Source organism: Capra hircus, chromosome 24, assembly GCF_001704415.2.
Source record: "Capra hircus breed San Clemente chromosome 24, ASM170441v1, whole genome shotgun sequence".
Taxonomy (NCBI): Eukaryota; Metazoa; Chordata; class Mammalia; order Artiodactyla; family Bovidae; genus Capra; species Capra hircus.
In genome coordinates, this window is record NC_030831.1 from 30,883,146 (window position 1) to 30,900,285 (window position 17,140).

Here is a 17,140-nt window from a genome sequence, read left to right on the forward strand (position 1 = left end):
TCTTTAGCTTTTTAATAAAGTTAACCACCGCTTGTGCCTACCTTTTAAAATCTCTTCTACCCTCTTAAGATCTATAATAGCATCAGACTAATTCTTCTCTAGTAGAAAAAAATCACATTACTTTCCTGTTATAAAACATTTCATGATCCCACGAACTCAACCTGATATTCAAGGCCTTCCAGGTAATGACCCTAACTTAGCACACTCTTCCCTCCCATTTCTTACCATCAAATAGCTCCTACCGACCCTGGCCTTTCTCAGGCTATTCTCCCTTTCTTGCTCTAGTCTTCAGCTCCTTTTGCTTTATTATCTTTCAGCTGTCAATGCCCGATCCATATTCCAGATCGACTTTAATTGCCTACTTTGGAAATGTTAGTTTGTTTTCATGCTTTTAAAGTGTCTGTCCAATTGCTACAACTTTTGAACTTCCGAGGGTACATTTCTTTTTATTTTAAGAAGATCAAGTTCTTCTTTTAGGTTACGAATCCCTGGTAAAATAAGTTTACCTTCAATATTCGTTTCATCACCTTTGAGCATAATCTCTGCATTACCTACTACAGCCAGTATATAAGCTCACACAACATCCTGCTTATTCTTTTATGCTTTTTTAAAGGTATTTTTTCCCATGGGAAATCTTTTTTCTTCTTTTTAAGAAACATAGCATAGGATATTGCAGTATTTCTCAAACTTTAGTGACTTTAGGAACTACTTCAAAGTATATTCCTTCCCAGTTCATTCTGCATGTAAGCATAAAGATAATTTTTCCTAAATAGCATTTTACTACAATAAAATCTGGCTAATAATTTTGAAAGCTTTCACAATCACATCTCTAAATCTTCATTCGTGTAATTTCGCTGTGAGGAATATTTAAGAACTTAATGTCTAACAAGATTTAGCATAAAGGCAACTACTCCAAGACTTTTTTGTTGAATTTAACCCTAGATTTAGAGTTAATCTGCACAGCTCAGAAGGGTGTTTCTTCCATCTCCTGTCCTTCCAAGATTTTATCACCGGAGACAGTTTTTAAGTCTTTCCTCGGAATGATTAACCATCTGTTATTATGTTAAATACATAATAAAACAACTAATTACATATGAATCAAGATAGAGCACATGTTTAATCTACACTAGAGAATCAGATTCCTGCAATAAGAAGAAAGTGGGACATTAGAGTTGATGGAGTAATATCTGCACAAACAGTATGTAACCTTGTCCTATGTTATTTTCTAAGTATCTTTTAAGGCAAATTAAAAAAAAAAAACACAACCTCTAGCTGTTATAATGCCTCCTAAGTTATACATGTATACATAAATATCCACATATATATAATATGCATCCACAAATATTTTATTATCTCTCTAAAATATAAGGATTCTAAAGAAAAACTTTAATCATAAGACACTATCACCTCTTCAAAAAAATCAACAATAACTCCTTATGATCATCAAATTTCCAGTTTCCAGTTTAAATAAAGTTAACTACACAAACATGCAGAGGTATTTGTCACCTCTGATTCTGAAATATAAAGAATAAAACACGAATCTCTGGCACCCTCTGGTGTTTAAACACTATATAGTTTCCCTTATTTATCCCAGATGTACCGACAAGCACAGCAGAAAATATGATTTATGCAGGGAGAAAGTCACAAAAATGTTCTTTTCACTTAAGCAAGTAGTTTTGAAAATACAGGCGGATATCACTGCTATTAACCTCATCCAGTTAAGTCAAGACAAGATCAAATGCCATACACTATTATCTCCTCTTACCTAAATAGAGTCACTTCTAAACAGTAAATGAAGTGATATTAATACTAAGTATCTGAGAAAGAAACTTAACAAAAAGACATCATTATAAAAAGATATGCATAAAGTCACATATGACCAAATAACCAGAACATATTATACAAAAATGAAAAATGCATATTAGAACTAAAATAAAACTTATCTTAAAAATAGATTATATCTAAGATTATAAATATTCCTGTTCTTTTTCAAAATTAATTATTTCAACAAGTTTTTGAATGCTTACTATGAACAAGGCACTGTTCTACACATTAAGCACACAATGGTAAAGTTACAACGAACTCTCAGAGAGACTGGGGAGTATAAAGAAGGGTCAACAAATAAATAGAGTAACTTGAGATAAGTGCTTCAAGACCGCAGATGTGGCTGAAAAAGCTACTTTACAGGGTTGGCCAAGCAAAGACTCTTTGGTCAGATAACTTTTAAACTGAAATATTAATAATAATTGTATTTAAAGAAACTTTTAAACTGGATTGGTCCATATGAAGATGGGGAAAGAAAATGCAGGAAATAACCACATCTAAAAACTGTACAGTGGGGCCTGACTAGTGTGTATGACGAACCGAAAGGAAGGGAGCAAAACTCCTGGGTCCCTAACACCAAGAGAATGCCATGCCTGTAATGGTGTGCCCACTTCCAGTTTTCCTAAATGTGGGAAAGAATCTTATCTTGCTTATGCCACTATTCTTCAGTTTTTCTGTCAGCTTCAACCTTACTGAACTGTAACAAAGAGAACTATGGTTCAAGGTAATCTCAATAAAAAATTTTAAAACAACTGCCCTGCTGATTTTGAAATTTATGTACAAAAGAAGAAAAAGTCAAGACATTTTTGATAAGAAAGGAATAGAGAATTTATCCAGATATAAAAATAATGAAAGTAAGATAACTGAAAATGCAAAAATATTAACACAGAAATAAAACAAAAACAACAGCAAAATGAAATTCTAGAAATATACCCTTGAACAACGGGGGATTTACTGAAAGGTAAAGTAGCGTTTCAAATCAGAAAAGTAAAGATGATGAAATCTTCAGTAACTTGTTGACATAAGCAACCCAGCCAGGAAAAGGTTATTTCTGCTTCAGCTATTTATAAAGACAGAATCAAGCACTACTGATGATTTTGTGAAGGTCTATTACATATAAGGGGTGTGTATAGATATTTTGGAAGAAAATACAGAGGCTCCTCATTATGAGCTCAGGATAGGAAAAGATTTCTTAGACTAACACAAAATTCAAAAGTTATAAAGGAGGAGACCGATAAAGCTAGTTTTCTGATTTAAAATCTGCGATTGGTGACACTTCCATCAGGCATTAAGTGGACTAGATGTACCCAGGAGAAATTATATGGCATTCTAATTTAGACAGGTTTACGACTTTTTATTCCAATGATGGGTGCAGAGAAGTTGTCAAAAAGTATCAGTAAAAATAAGCACCGAGCACACTCTCAAGGTAGAACTGCCTCAAGGGCAAATGCCTGAGGCTGACACTAGTTTTCTGGCCTCTGTTAGAGTGAAGAAACTAAGTCAGGTTCACCAGAGCATGTGCTAGTTCAGTTCAGTCGCTCAGGCGTGTCCGACTCTGCGACCCCTGAACCGCAGCACGCCAGGCCTCCCTGTCCACCACCAACTCCCGGATTTCACTCAAACTCATGTCCGTCGAGTCGGTGATGCCTTCCAGCCATCTCATCCTCTGTTGTCCCCTTCTCCTCCTGCCCCCAATCCCTCCCAACATCAGAGTCTTTTCCAATGAGTCAACTCTTCGCATGAGGTAGCCAAAGTATTGGAGTTTCAGCTTTAGCATCAGTTCTTCCAAAGAACACCCAGGACTGATCTCCTTTAGAATGGACTGGTTGGATCTCCTTGCAGTCCAAGGGACTCTCAAGAGTCTTCTCCAACACCACAGTTCAAAAGCATCAATTCCTTGGGGCTCAGCCTTCTTCACAGTCCAACTCTCACATCCATACATGACCACAGAAAAAACCATACCCTTGACTAGATGGACCTCTGTTGGCAAAGTAATGTCTCTGCTTTTTAATATGCTGTCTAGGTTGATCATAACTTTCCTTCCAAGGAGTAAGTATCTTTAATTTCATGGCTGCAGTCACCATCTGCAGTGATTTTGGAGCCCCCCAAAATAAAGTCTGACACTGTTTCCACTGTTTCCCCATCTATTTGCCATGAAGTGATGGGACCAGATGCCATGATCTTCGTTTTCTGAATGTTGAGCTTTAAGCCAACTTTTTCGCTCTCCTCTTTCACTTTCATCAACAGGCTTTTTAGTTCCTCTTCACTTTCTGCCATAAGGGTGGTGTCATCTGCATATCTGAGGTGATTGATATTTCTCCCAGCAGTCTTGATGCCAGCTTGTGCTTCTTCCAGCCCAGTGTTTCTCATGATGTACTCTGCATAGAAGTTAAATAAGCAGGGTGACAATATACAGCCTTGACGTACTCCTTTTCCTATTTGGAACCAGTCTGTTATTCCATGTCCAGTTATAACTGTTGCTTCCTGACTTGCATACAGGTTTCTCAATAGGCAGGTCAGGTGGTCTGGTACGCCCATCTCTTTCAGAATTTTCCACAGTTTATTGTGATCCACACAGTCAAAGGCTTTGGCATAGTTAATAAAGCAGAAATAGATGTTTTTCTAGAACTCTCTTGCTTTTTCCATCATCCAGTGGATGTTGGCAATTTGATCTCTGCTTCCTCTGCCTTTTCTAAAACCAGCTTGAACATCTGGAAGTTCAGGTTCACATACTGTTGAAGTCTGGCTTGGACAATTTTGAGCATTCCTTTACTACAGTGTGCGATGAGTGTAACTGTCCGGTAGTTTGAGCATTCTTTGGCATTGCCTTTCTTTGGAATTGCAATGAAAACTGACCTTTTCCAGTCCTGTGGCCACTGCTCAGTTTTCCAAATTTGCTGGCATATTGAGTGTAGCACTTTCACAGCATCATCTTTCAGGATTTGAAATCGCACAACTGGAATTCCATTGCCTCCACTAGCTTTGTTCGTAGTGATGCTTGACTTCACATTCCAGGATGTCTGGCTCTAGGTGAGTGATCACACCATCGTGATTATCTTGGTCGTGAAGCTCTTTTTTGTACAGTTACTCTGTGTATTCTTGCCACCTCTTCTTAATATCTTCTGCTTCTGTTAGGTCCATACTATTTCTGTAGTTTATTGAGCCTATCTTTACATGAAATGTTTCCTGGTATCTCTAATTTTCTCGAAAAGATCTCTAGTCTTTCCCATTCTGTTGCTTTCCTCTATTTCTTTCCGCTGATCGCTGAAGAAGGCTTTCTTATCTTTCCTTGCTATTCTTTGGAACTCTGCATTCAGATGCTCATATCTTTCCTTTTCTCCTTTGCTTTTCTTCTTTTCACAGCTATTTGTAAGGCCTCCCCAGACAGCCATTTTGCTTTTTTGCATTTCTTTTCCATGGGGATGGTCTTGATCCTTATCTCCTGTACAATGTCACGAACCTCTGTCCATAGTTCATCAGGCACTCCATCTATCAGATCTAGTCCCTTAAATCTATTTCTCACTTCCACTGTATAATCATAAGGAATTTGATTTGGGTCATACCTGAATGGTCTAGTGGTTTTCCCTGCTTTCTTGAATTTAAGTCTGAATTTGGCAATAAGGAGTTCATGATCTGAGCCACAGTCAGCTCCCGGTCTTGTTTTTGCTAACGTAGTGCTAAATCCTGCCTGGTTCCTATGAGACACAGTCACAGATCTTTTCTGGAGTAAAGCAAACTCAGCTGGCCGTCAGGTTTACCCTGATTTACCTAACCACTGAGCAAGGATGCAGAACAACTAGAACAAATTCTTATACTTTGTGGTGGGACCGTAGATGGTACAACCACATAGGAAACAGATTGGCAGCTTCTTATAAAGTTAAACATAAACCTACTACATGATTCAGCAACTTTGCTCATATATTTACACAAGGGAAAACGTATGTCCATACAAAGACTTGGATACAGATGTTTCTAACAGCTTTACTCACGATAGCCAAAAACTCGAAACAACCTGAATATCCATCAGTGGCTAAAGAGACAAACAATTCAGTGCGAACAACCACAGTGCACCATACAGTGGAATACTACTCAGCAATGAAAGGCAACAAATCACTAATACATGCAACAACACTGGATGTATATCAAACACATTATGTGAAGCAAAGGAAACCAAGCGAAGAATACAAATTATACAGTTCTACTTATTTAAAACCCTAGGAAAGAAAAATCAACAACAAAAAGAAGCCACTCAGTGGTTGCCTAAAGTATAATGAGGGGACTGGCTGGGAAGTATCACAAAGGAGACTTTCAGGGTGTTGAAAATATTCTATGTATCTTGACTGAGGTACTTGGTACATGAATTTAGTCTTTTGTCAAAACTCACTGCATTAGAAGACAATGATGACTGCCTAGGTCACCATCTTCCAGCATTTACTTCCCCCAAGCAATACAGAACAACAAACACTACAGCCTCAGCACAACCTGAAGACAAAGAATATCCAAACTTCAAAACAAGAATAAATGAAAAGGCAAAACAACAATTTCCAGTGCACACCTTCTTGTCCAGTGGCAACTGATTCCTCAACTCACTCACCCTATCTCAAAAGGTTTTGGACAAAATCAGACTGAATAAAAATTGCAGGAGAGAGACCAGAGAACTAGTGGCAGAATAAAGGATGAAATATACCACTGGCAGGAAGACTAAGTACAACCCAAGTCAAAAAATACTAAAGAGGTGTCCTGGTCGATCAAAGCATGGACCACATTCAATTAATTTCATCCAAACAAGAGATGACTGAGAAAACTCCAGAGAACAGACCGAAGGTGAGCATTTTAATATAAAAGTAGAACTACAACTAAAGTATTGGTGGGGATAAGGAGGGGGGATTAATGTACAAATACTTACATACTGTGACAAATAATGCAACTAAAAATGGGAGCATATAAGGAAGAAAACAGAATATCCACACACAGATTTTTAAGTAAGCAACTGGTGAATTTTAAAAGTATCGATCCAAGAAGGACAAACATAAAACTGTAAAACTTCTAAAACAAAGAACAGGAGAAAATTTCTATAACCTGTGGTTATACAAGCATTTCTTATATAAAACATGAGAAGCATAATCTGCAAGAGAAAAAATTAATGAACTGGGCTTCAGGAAAATTAAAAACTTTTGCTTTGTGAAAGACACTGGTAAGAGAATGACTTCGATCTTGAGTATATATAAAGAACTCTAAAAACACAATCACAGAAAAACAAACAACTCCAAAGAAAAATGGGCAAAAGATCACTTCACCAAAGAAGGTAGTGTTAAGGATAGCAAATAAGCACGAGAACAGATGTTCAACATCTTAAGTCTTTAGGAAAATATAAATTAAAATGACAGTGACAATAACCACTGTATACTTAGAATGGTAAAAGTCAAAAGAATTGGCAATATAACAAGTACTAAAATTGGAGTGGAATTCTCATTGCTGGTGGAAATGAAAAATGGTACAGTCCCTCTGATAAACAGTTTGATAGTTTCTTAAACAGTAAAGCTAGTGACCCCACAATACTACTCTTAGATGTTAACTACAGAGAAATTCGTATGGAAATATTTACAGCAACTTTATAGAATCATTTAAAAACTGGGAACAACTCAATGTCCATCAACAGGAAAACAAACAACCAAATTTACATTCAGATAATAAGTACTGCTGACTAGAACAAAAGAGCAATCTTGTAATAATCAAAATGATGTAGATGAATATCAAACACATGTTGAGTGAAAAAAATCAAATGCAAAAGAGTAGATAATGTAATTTTCCATTTATGTAAAGTTCAAGAATGGACAAAAATGATCTACAGTGATGGACATAAGAATAGTGGCTGCCAGAGGCAAGGGTTGGAAGTAACTGATGTGAAAGGAGCATAAAGATGATGGATATGTTTAGCATCTTGGTCTGAATTAACATTACACAGGTATACGTTTGTCAAAATTCATTGAGCCCTACACTTAAGATCTGTGCACTTTACTACTTATAAATTATATTCAATAAGTTAGCTTTTTCAAAAGGCATCATTAAATTTATTTTATATAAGTATTATTTTGTCATCTTTTATGTTTTTAAAAAGAATATTAATTTCTTAAATCAGACAAAATTTTGATCATTTAATTTCTTTACCTGAAGGATATTGTTCCATTCTCTTTTATTTTGTTTTTCTGAACAGATGACTGAAGTGACAGAATTTTATTTCCTGGAAGGGTAATTTGCTTTAGAATGGAAGCTATAAAAACAAAAGAAGAAAGAAAAAGTAAAATGAAAAAAAGCAATCACACCACACTAGGAAAAAATTCAGGACAATAGCTATTTTCAATGCATACAGAATAATCAAAGAAAATTTCAAAGCTTTCTAGAACTGTATTTAAATTCAAACATTACAATTAAATTTATTCCCTGCAAAAGAAATCACAAAATCAAGACCTCTCCATTTCTTTTTTGTATGTTCCCCAAATTGTCTAGAGAATTACCAGCATTACAAAAATACTATGAAGAAAAGGTGTTACTATGAAGAAAAGAAACATGTTAATACTATATCTTTTGTATTGGTAGATTTTAAAGACTCTTATAAATAAAGACTCACAAAGAATATATTAAAGCTATTTTTCAGTCTTCTCTCATAGGTCTCAACTTAAAAGAAATCTCTCTTCTCTGAATATAATGGTGAAAAAAAAAAAAAAGTACAGAAACCCATCATGTTCCAAACCCAACACGACGAGGCAGAGATTAGTTATTATCTACCTTGAGAAAACTGACTGGTAGGTATAGTAGTGCTCACTGTCACCTTCTTCTGTCCAGGTTTCTGGATGGTCAATGCTGGGGAATGGGTAAGGGTGGTCACTTGTTTTGCAAGGCCTCCTGAAGGCTGCTGGACTACCTGAAACAATGAGAACTATTAATATAGTCCTTCAACTAGACCTGCTTTAGAAAAGAACAAGCTTTCAACTGTAACAAGAGAACGAACGATTGTCCTCACTTAACCATACATACCTTTACCTTAGCATCACAAGAAAGCCTACTTAAAGTTTAAATTTGTATGTGGTAAATTTATTTAGCTCAAAAGTGAAAACCACGATGATCTCACACTGTAATTTTCAGAGTGGAATTCAAACTTATATACAGATCAATTTAAATCTCCAAATAGATCTTATTTTCATGCTTTTAACTTACCATGGAAAATTTCAAATACAAAAGCAGAGGGAACAACAACAACAAAAAAGAAAACACCTATACCGTTATTACCATTATTATAGCTTCAGCAATGATTAATTCTTGACCAATTTTATTTCATCTCTATCCCTACCCACTTCTCCCCACTCTCAATTATTTTAAAGCAAATCTCAGGTATATCTTTTAATCCATAAATATTTAAAAATATACCTCTAAAAGATAATGACTTTCAATCAGTTGTTTTTTAAAAGTATCTGAAAGACAGCAATGCTAAAAGTATTCTCCAAGATAACAGTTCAAGAAACCCACAGGGTGAGGGTTGGGGATAGAAGGAGAGAAACTAAAGTAATAGCAGAGCCTTACTTTTAGCTACAAAGAAGAAAAAAACACAATAAGAGAGTTTCATTCTTTCACTTCAAAGAAAAAAAACAGTCACTATGTATTCGAGCCAGCTTTGATAGTGAACTATTTTTAAGTCCTCAAACTCATATATGGCTAATATAAGTCATCTAGTATCATAACAATTCTGGAGGTATTTAATTTATTCTCTATGCTGGGCTTAATTTAATTGCTCAGTTGTGTCCAACTCTTGTGCAATCCCTGGACTGCAGCCCACCAGGCTCTTCTGTCTGTGGGGACTCTCCAGGCAAGAATACTGGAGTGGGTTGCCACGCCCTCCTCCAGGGGATCTTCCCAACCTGGGGACTGAACCCAGGTCTCCTGTATAGAAGGCGGATTCCTTACTGTCTGAGTCACCAGAGAAGCCCATAATTTATTCTATATTCTTTTACAAATAAAATTAAATCTAGTGCATATTACTAAACAAAACTTACAAGAAATCCAAAATGTCCCAGTAAATAATCATATAGGAACTAAGGCCCCTAGAGGAGAAATACAAGTTGGAATAATTCAATTGCCATGATTCTATGAGAACTGACTCTTGAAACAGAGAAAGAACCCTTGAAAACAAAGATGTATTTCAGTTGAGATCATACTTCTCTATCCTCAAGTTCTAGGAATCAGATTTAAATTCTACAAAGTAATATACATTCAGAGTCCCACTTACGCATTCAGATAAAAACTCAAAACAAATACTCCTAACAACTCTGACTTATCTCCCTATTGTTTATTTTCTTCCCTGCTATCTTTTATTTGGTATTCTTTTCATATTTTGATTATGAAAGTGAAGTGAAGTCGCACAGTTGTGTCTGACTCTTTGCAACCCCATGGACAGTAGCCTACCAGGCTCTGCTGTCCACGGGATTTTTCAGGCAAGAATACTGGAGTGGGCTGCCATTTCCTTCTCCAGGGAATCTTCCCAACCCAGGGATCAAACCCGAGTCTCCTGCATTGCAGACAGAGAAAGGTAGTAATAAAACGTTATTAGAAATTTGAGTTAGTCTTCAAACCACTTTTGATACTTTCTCTCTCTCTCTCTCTCTATATATATATATATATATATAAAATGATAATTACAACATAGAGGCTGGCCCCTAAGGTGAATGGAGGCTCCAGGCCTCTAGGGGACCAGTCAGGAGGCATGGGGTAGGAAGGCCAAAGGAACCCAGCATCAGCATGTGACCCTGGCATAGAATAAGTGGGGAGGTGAGCCTTCACATGGACTCCAAGACCAGGGCTGTGCATGGCCCAATCTAGGCTCAATCCAGTGCAAGTTCATGTACATGGCAGGACGCAAATGCGCCAACTGATTTAACAATCCTGGATCCCCATCATTCCTTGTCCTAATGACTGTAACACCTGGGAGCATATGTGCAGCATATTCCTGCACACTTGCTGAACAAAATAAAATACCATGAGTGAGAAAATATAAAACAATTCAGCAGTATTCTTTCAAAGAAAGTACAGTTTTAGACTCTAATATGAGGCATATAACAGAGACTGCTATTAACAGAGATGGAAATTGGTCCAAGGATGATAGATCTGCTCCTACTTGGCAAGCAAAACAAAGAGCTATTATTAGAAGAGTCAGTGGTTCTGGAGGTAGGCAGGTAGAGACTGACTGGGAAGGAAGAGAAGGAAACTTCAAGGTGATGGTAACACTCTATATCTTGAAAAGCAGATTTGAGTTACAGAGGTAAGCATCGTCAAGGGGCTTCCCTTGTGGCTCTGACGGTAAAGAATCTGCCCGCAATGTGGGAGACCTGGGTATGATCCCTGGGTCAGGAAGATCCCCTGGAGAAGGGAATGGCAACCCACCCCAGTATTCTTGTCTGGAGAATTCCATGGACAGAGGGGCCATGGACTCTCAAAGAGTCGGACATGAACTAAGCCACTAAAGTAACACTTTCACTTTCTTTTAAGCATTGTCAGAATTTATCCAACGATAGATTTAAATTTGTGCATGTCATAGTATATACCTTTCAGCTAAAAATAAGAAAAGAGTAAAGAAATATTGATTGGCAGTTAATGATATGCACATTAATAATAAAATATTTTAGGAAGAAGGCTTTGAAATGTATTAAAAGTTAAGATAATTGATGAATGGATAAATCAAGTAGAGCAACTGTAAACAGTAGAATCTAGGTGGTTGGTATATAGTGTTCACCATAAACTTCAACTTTGCTATGTTTGGAAATTTTCATAATAAAACATTTTCTTGAATAAGACAACATATACACTGTAAATATAGTTTCAATAATTTATTTTCCGTGAATTCTGATGCCCCCATATCAAAATAAAACCTAAAAAAATATATATTCTTCAAGTAAATTTAAATGAGCTGGCATTAATCAACCTATGTTAAGACTATTGTTATGTAAACTCTGACTTAATTATAGCCCATGAAGATTTTTCTATGCAATTTCTAATTATATATGGCAAATAAAAGGCAGTAAGCCTTACTTGGACTCAGTCTCTTCACCCAAACTTTCACTAGTCCTATCTTAGTGGGATTACAATCAACAACTGAATTCTACCTCTCCTCTCACTCTTTTAACAGCATGCAAAAAAAGGGGAGGAAAAAAACCCCACAAACTGATCACTCAAGCCTAGATCTAGGTCAGGCCAATAAGAAACTGAGAGTGAACCACCTGATTCAATAAAACAATAATCCTTGTTTTGTTCCCTATACATTATGGTTCTCCTTCAAAATAATCAGTTAGCTATGAGACAAAAATACTATTCAACAACAACACATCTTTCCTAATATTCTGGGTTCATTTATTTTAGGAGATCAGTTTCACTTCAGTATAATAAAACTGAAAATTACCACATTAATAATGTACTAATTAGTTGTTTTTCTCTTATATCCACAAAACAATAGTAGTTGGACAATGATTTGTTGAATGTACTTGGCCACTTGTTTATCAAATGTCTACAATTCTGTAAGAAAGAAATGCAAGTAATGCAGTCACCTGGGGAAATAACATCTGAAATAAGGGAAATATCTATGATAAAACTAAACCCTGCAATGGTAGGTTAAGAAGCTTCTTGTAACTTAAAAGTGTGACATTTAAAACATCTTATTAAGAAGGAAGAAAACCTATAGAATTCTTCAGAAAAATCTGTACAAGCTAGAAAAGGATAAAGTACTAATGGGAATTTTTAAATTCATGATTATTAAAGGAAATAAACCACACAAACGTTTACACCTGACACTGAACAACACAGTCACATTTGCATTGTTCAGACCATCACTGGAGGCTGCATCCTGAGTTCTATGGACCACAGATTTGATCCAGCGTGGCACTCTCACACTTTAAATATTCACCATGTTTCTTATAAGCCGCATTATTACCATCTTGTTTCTAGCTCCCTGAGTGTTTTCCTCCTCGCTTCAATCTAGGATTAAACTGGACTACGGTTTGTAATGAATTCACTGATGATATTCTTAAACTACCTGAGTAATACTATTTCAAACCTAAGTAATACTAATTTTCTAAATTAGTTGATTAGAAAGAGCATTCAAGTTCAGTCCTCTCTGTGGCATTACCATATAGAACAGCTTACGCTGTTTTGTGCCCCAGGTAAAAATCTGCTGTAAAACAGGTTACAATGCATCTTCAGAGTCTAGCTGCTCTGGTTTTTGCTGTTTTAAACAGGAAGATAGGAATACTGACATTAAATCTGTTGACTAAAATGGAAACAAAGGCCAAACAAGAAAGCAGAATTCATAAGACAACTAAATCATTCCCATTCTTTTAAGAATGAAAGTAGAAGTTTAAAAATCCCTAAAATTTGCCAATGGATTCTGTTACATTTTTCTTGATTGAAATAGTTTCTAGTGTATAACAAGTCAAGCTTATAAAGTGTAAATGCTGTCAAGATATTATTGTTCCTTAGTTGCTAAGTCATGTCCAACTTTTTGTGACCCCATGGACTGCAGCCTGCCAGGCTCCTCTGTCCATGGGATTTCCCAGGCAAAAATACTGGAGTGAGCTATCATTTCCTTCTCCAGGAGGAGATCTTCCTGACTCGGGGATCGAACCTGTGCCTCCAGCATAGCAGGTGGATTCTTTCCCACTGAGTCACCCTGCAGGCCACAAGATATTATTACCTGACAGTTTTCTGTTTCAAGACATTCTGGAAACCTAGAAGTTCTTGCCATGAGCACCATAATCTAATGGGAAAGACAATGGATTCTACTTTGAGATTTACTGCTTGTTGAGTTCCAGTAGATTGTTCCTTAAAATTCTGGGATTCTTAGTTTTCTCCCTGTCTTACCTTCATCAAAATTATTTCAAAATCCATACTACATACAAGATATATTTTTAAAACTCTATGTAGCCATGAAGTGTTATTTCACTCAGGGGTGAATATGCTAGAGATTTTCAATAAAGATGAGCACTGATTCAAGAATCAGCTATGACACATAGAGAGGATCCCCATTCTCTCCAGTGTTACCAAAAGTGACCTTCCACTGGGACATTTAGGGTCTCCATTCTCTCCAGTGTTACCAAAAGCAACCTTCCACTGGGGCATTTACGGTTCCAGCATCTCCCAAACCTGGCTGTTCAGACAGAGGTTTAAGAATCACTGCTTCTGAAGAAGCTTTTATCTCTTAGATTAAATTCAGACACCCAAGAGAAACCTAATGAGGCAGGTACATTTTTCCACTTGAAAATCAGAGCCAGAGTAGGAAGGGATAAAAAAAAAAAAAGAGTCTGACTACTGTCCAAATTGATCTTTCCTCTTTCATTCTACACCTTCATTCTACACCCAAGGTTTGCCCTCTGCCTCAAAGACCATCACCCACAGATACTAATGTTCTGTTCTGATCACATAAACAAGGCTGCGAAGTTTACTTAGATTTTACTACTCCAAAAAAGCAGAAAACACTAAAACAAAGAGACTCAAAACATAGCTGTTAACATGGAGGTTTATAAAGAACAAGTGCAATCACCAAAAATCAAAAAAGAACAGTTAGTTCTGTTATAGGACTAGGTATGTGAGAACTTTATTTAAAAAACATGAATTTTCAATTAATTCACCATGTACTGTCTCCCACAGCTTAACAGTACTTTCAGTCTTCTGATAAAACTTGTCTTGAGTAAGGTTTATCTAAACACGTGCAGATTTCACCCCAGTTCTTTTACCCAAGACCTTCCCAACTTACAGAGTTCAGGAGAAAACACCACTGCTTACTCATCTCCTCCCTTCATTGTCACCTTCTCTCCTTAGCAATTTTTAAAAGAAATGTTATCATAACATCACCTATGTATTAGTAACAAGCCTACCAAAAATATTTAATCTGAATCTAATCTTGAGGAAATGATAACACAAAAGGATATTTTGAAAAACAAGTAGCCCCAAGCACTTAAAATTATTACAACACAATGAACAACCACAAAAGGCTGAGAACTGTTCTAGATTAAGGGAGTCTGAAAAAAAAAAGACAAATAAGGGTAATAAGCAATTTTTTACTAGAAACGACATCAGGAAGCAAACTAGCTATAAAGGAACTTATTAGGACAACAAAGGAAATATTGTGCCTGTATTAACTTCCCATGCGTGATAGTACGTTGTAGTTAATGCAAAGAAAAAGAAACCTTTTTCCGTAAGAGGTACATGGTATTTAATGGTGCAAAGTCACAATTTCTGCAAACAACTCTTAAATGGTTCAGGTAAAAAATTATGTGTGTGTTTGCACCTGTAAATAAAGGGGAAAGAGACAAAGCCAATGTGTTCCGTTACCAACTGATCAGCCATGGTCAAGGGTACACAGGGGTTGATTTTACTAGTCTTGCCAGTATTCTGAATGTTGGACTTTTTCTAAAGAAACTGAGGAAGAAATGAAAAGTTACTCACTAGTTGTTTGACTTTAACTGCCTGTGGGATACCGGCTGGCTGTGTAAGCACGGGGCCTGGCTGCGCGAGTTTGATTTGGAGTGGAGGGCCAAGGGCCGGCTTGTCGGACGTGGTCCCAGCGGAAGTAAGAATGGGTTTCACGGATGGAATGCAAACAGCTGCTGCTGAGGTTTTTCCAAAAGGTACCGAGGGGAGCGCCAGCGTCACTGCTGTCCCGGAGACAACCGGCTTTTCAGGCTGCAGAGAGACTGCTGTCACCGTGTTCTGCAGGGCTGTCACCGTGTTCTGCAGAGATGTCACCAGAGGTTTTGGAGTCTGCAGCACGACAGCTCCAGCTGTTGTCCCTCCAGGCACAGCAGCCGGACCCACAGAGTGAAGAGTCACGACTCCAGTTTTTGCTCCCCCTGGACCAGCAAGTGGTTTCAGAGTTTGTACGGACACAACTCCAGGCACCGCTGCTTCCGAACCACCACCAACAGGCTTCTCAGCCTGGATGGAGGAAGCTGCTGTTGTTACCACGGGAGAAGGCGTTGATGTTGTGGTACAGGTAGTAGTGACCACCTCGCTAGAAGTCTGCTGAACGCACTGCTGAATAAAGCTCTGGGCGTTGGGCATCAGTTGTCGTAAGGCAATCACACTTTTCTAGAAACAGGAAAGGAAAAAAACAACAACACTGATAACTGAGTAAGCGAGCTCTAGTAAAATAGAACTACTTTGTGTGTCATATCTCGACAACATAAAAAGTATAATGTTTCAGCTGAGGAAATCTGTTGTCAATCATTTACCTTCTGTCAATATCCAGGATATAAATAAAGCTCCAAAGTGCCGCATTTTTCAAAAAGTATTATGTCTCAGTATTAAGCTTATAGACCGTAGTTATCAATTTGGTATCAAATATTAGTATGGTAAAATAAAATACTTTATTCTACTTATTTGTATTTATCTAAACCCCATTAATAGATCACCCATAACTTCAGTATCTACAAGTTTGTTTACAGGACAGCATCTTAAAAAAAATTGTTTGTTAAATAACTTTCAAACTTTGAAAAGAAACAGTCTTTACATGAAAATAAAACAGAAACAAGGTCAGTTTTCTTAATTGAGCTAGAGTATTTTCTGACTGGACTTAAAGTTGGGGTCTCTTTGTATCTTGCTTAAAAAAATAAGAACAGCTTAAACTAAAAAGTAGAAGGTTCTCCCTTTTCATCCCTGGGATTTTTATTTGCTTTTGTTTTTAAGTTAGAAAAAAAGAAAGGAGAAGGCGAGTAGACTATCTTTTGGTGAATTCTTGAGTTGTTTTCGAAGATTTCCATGATTTGGTACTTAAATTCAGCCAGACCACATTTACTTAAGAAGCAAATGAGAACTATGGCTCCTCTTCCCTTCTTTTCCTTTTAGTTACTTCTTTTACTTTTTTTATTTAAAAAGATTGAAAAAATTTTAAACTGAAGATTTTCAATTATATATCTATAAATAGTATCAAAGGAAAGAAAGTCTCTCAACGTTATTTTCCCAAACTTCAAAAATGGTAGGAAATAAGCTGCTTTGAAAATACATGAACATATGAAGCGATGTGATTAGTTAAATTTAAGTAAGAAATCAAAGATGGAGGAGACCTGGGAAAAACACAATTGGAAAGACATGTGAAAGTAATATGACTTAAAGAGATAGCAATAAAAATATGTATGTTAAATAATTACAGTATGTATGCTAAATTATCTCTTGATTATCTGGCCAGAGTTAAGCTTAAATGCCAAATCCCTCATCCCAGTGCACCATCCAACCGCCAGAGTGCTGAAGGATACAAAAAAAAAAAAAGGCTTTGTTACAGTCC

General features: G+C 36.8%; 1 protein-coding gene across 1 annotated transcript in view; it reads right to left on the bottom strand.

Moving 5' to 3' along the window:
• Positions 1-17,140, bottom strand: part of TAF4B (TATA-box binding protein associated factor 4b) — a 102,837-nt gene that overhangs the window by 56,245 nt on the left and 29,452 nt on the right. Inside the window, exons 7-9 of the mRNA XM_013974329.2 lie at positions 15,307-15,948; positions 8,611-8,746; positions 7,993-8,095 (exon numbers count right to left, since the gene is read on the bottom strand). Coding sequence (XP_013829783.2) covers positions 7,993-8,095; positions 8,611-8,746; positions 15,307-15,948 — 881 coding nt within the window. The remainder of the gene's footprint in view (positions 1-7,992; positions 8,096-8,610; positions 8,747-15,306; positions 15,949-17,140) is intronic.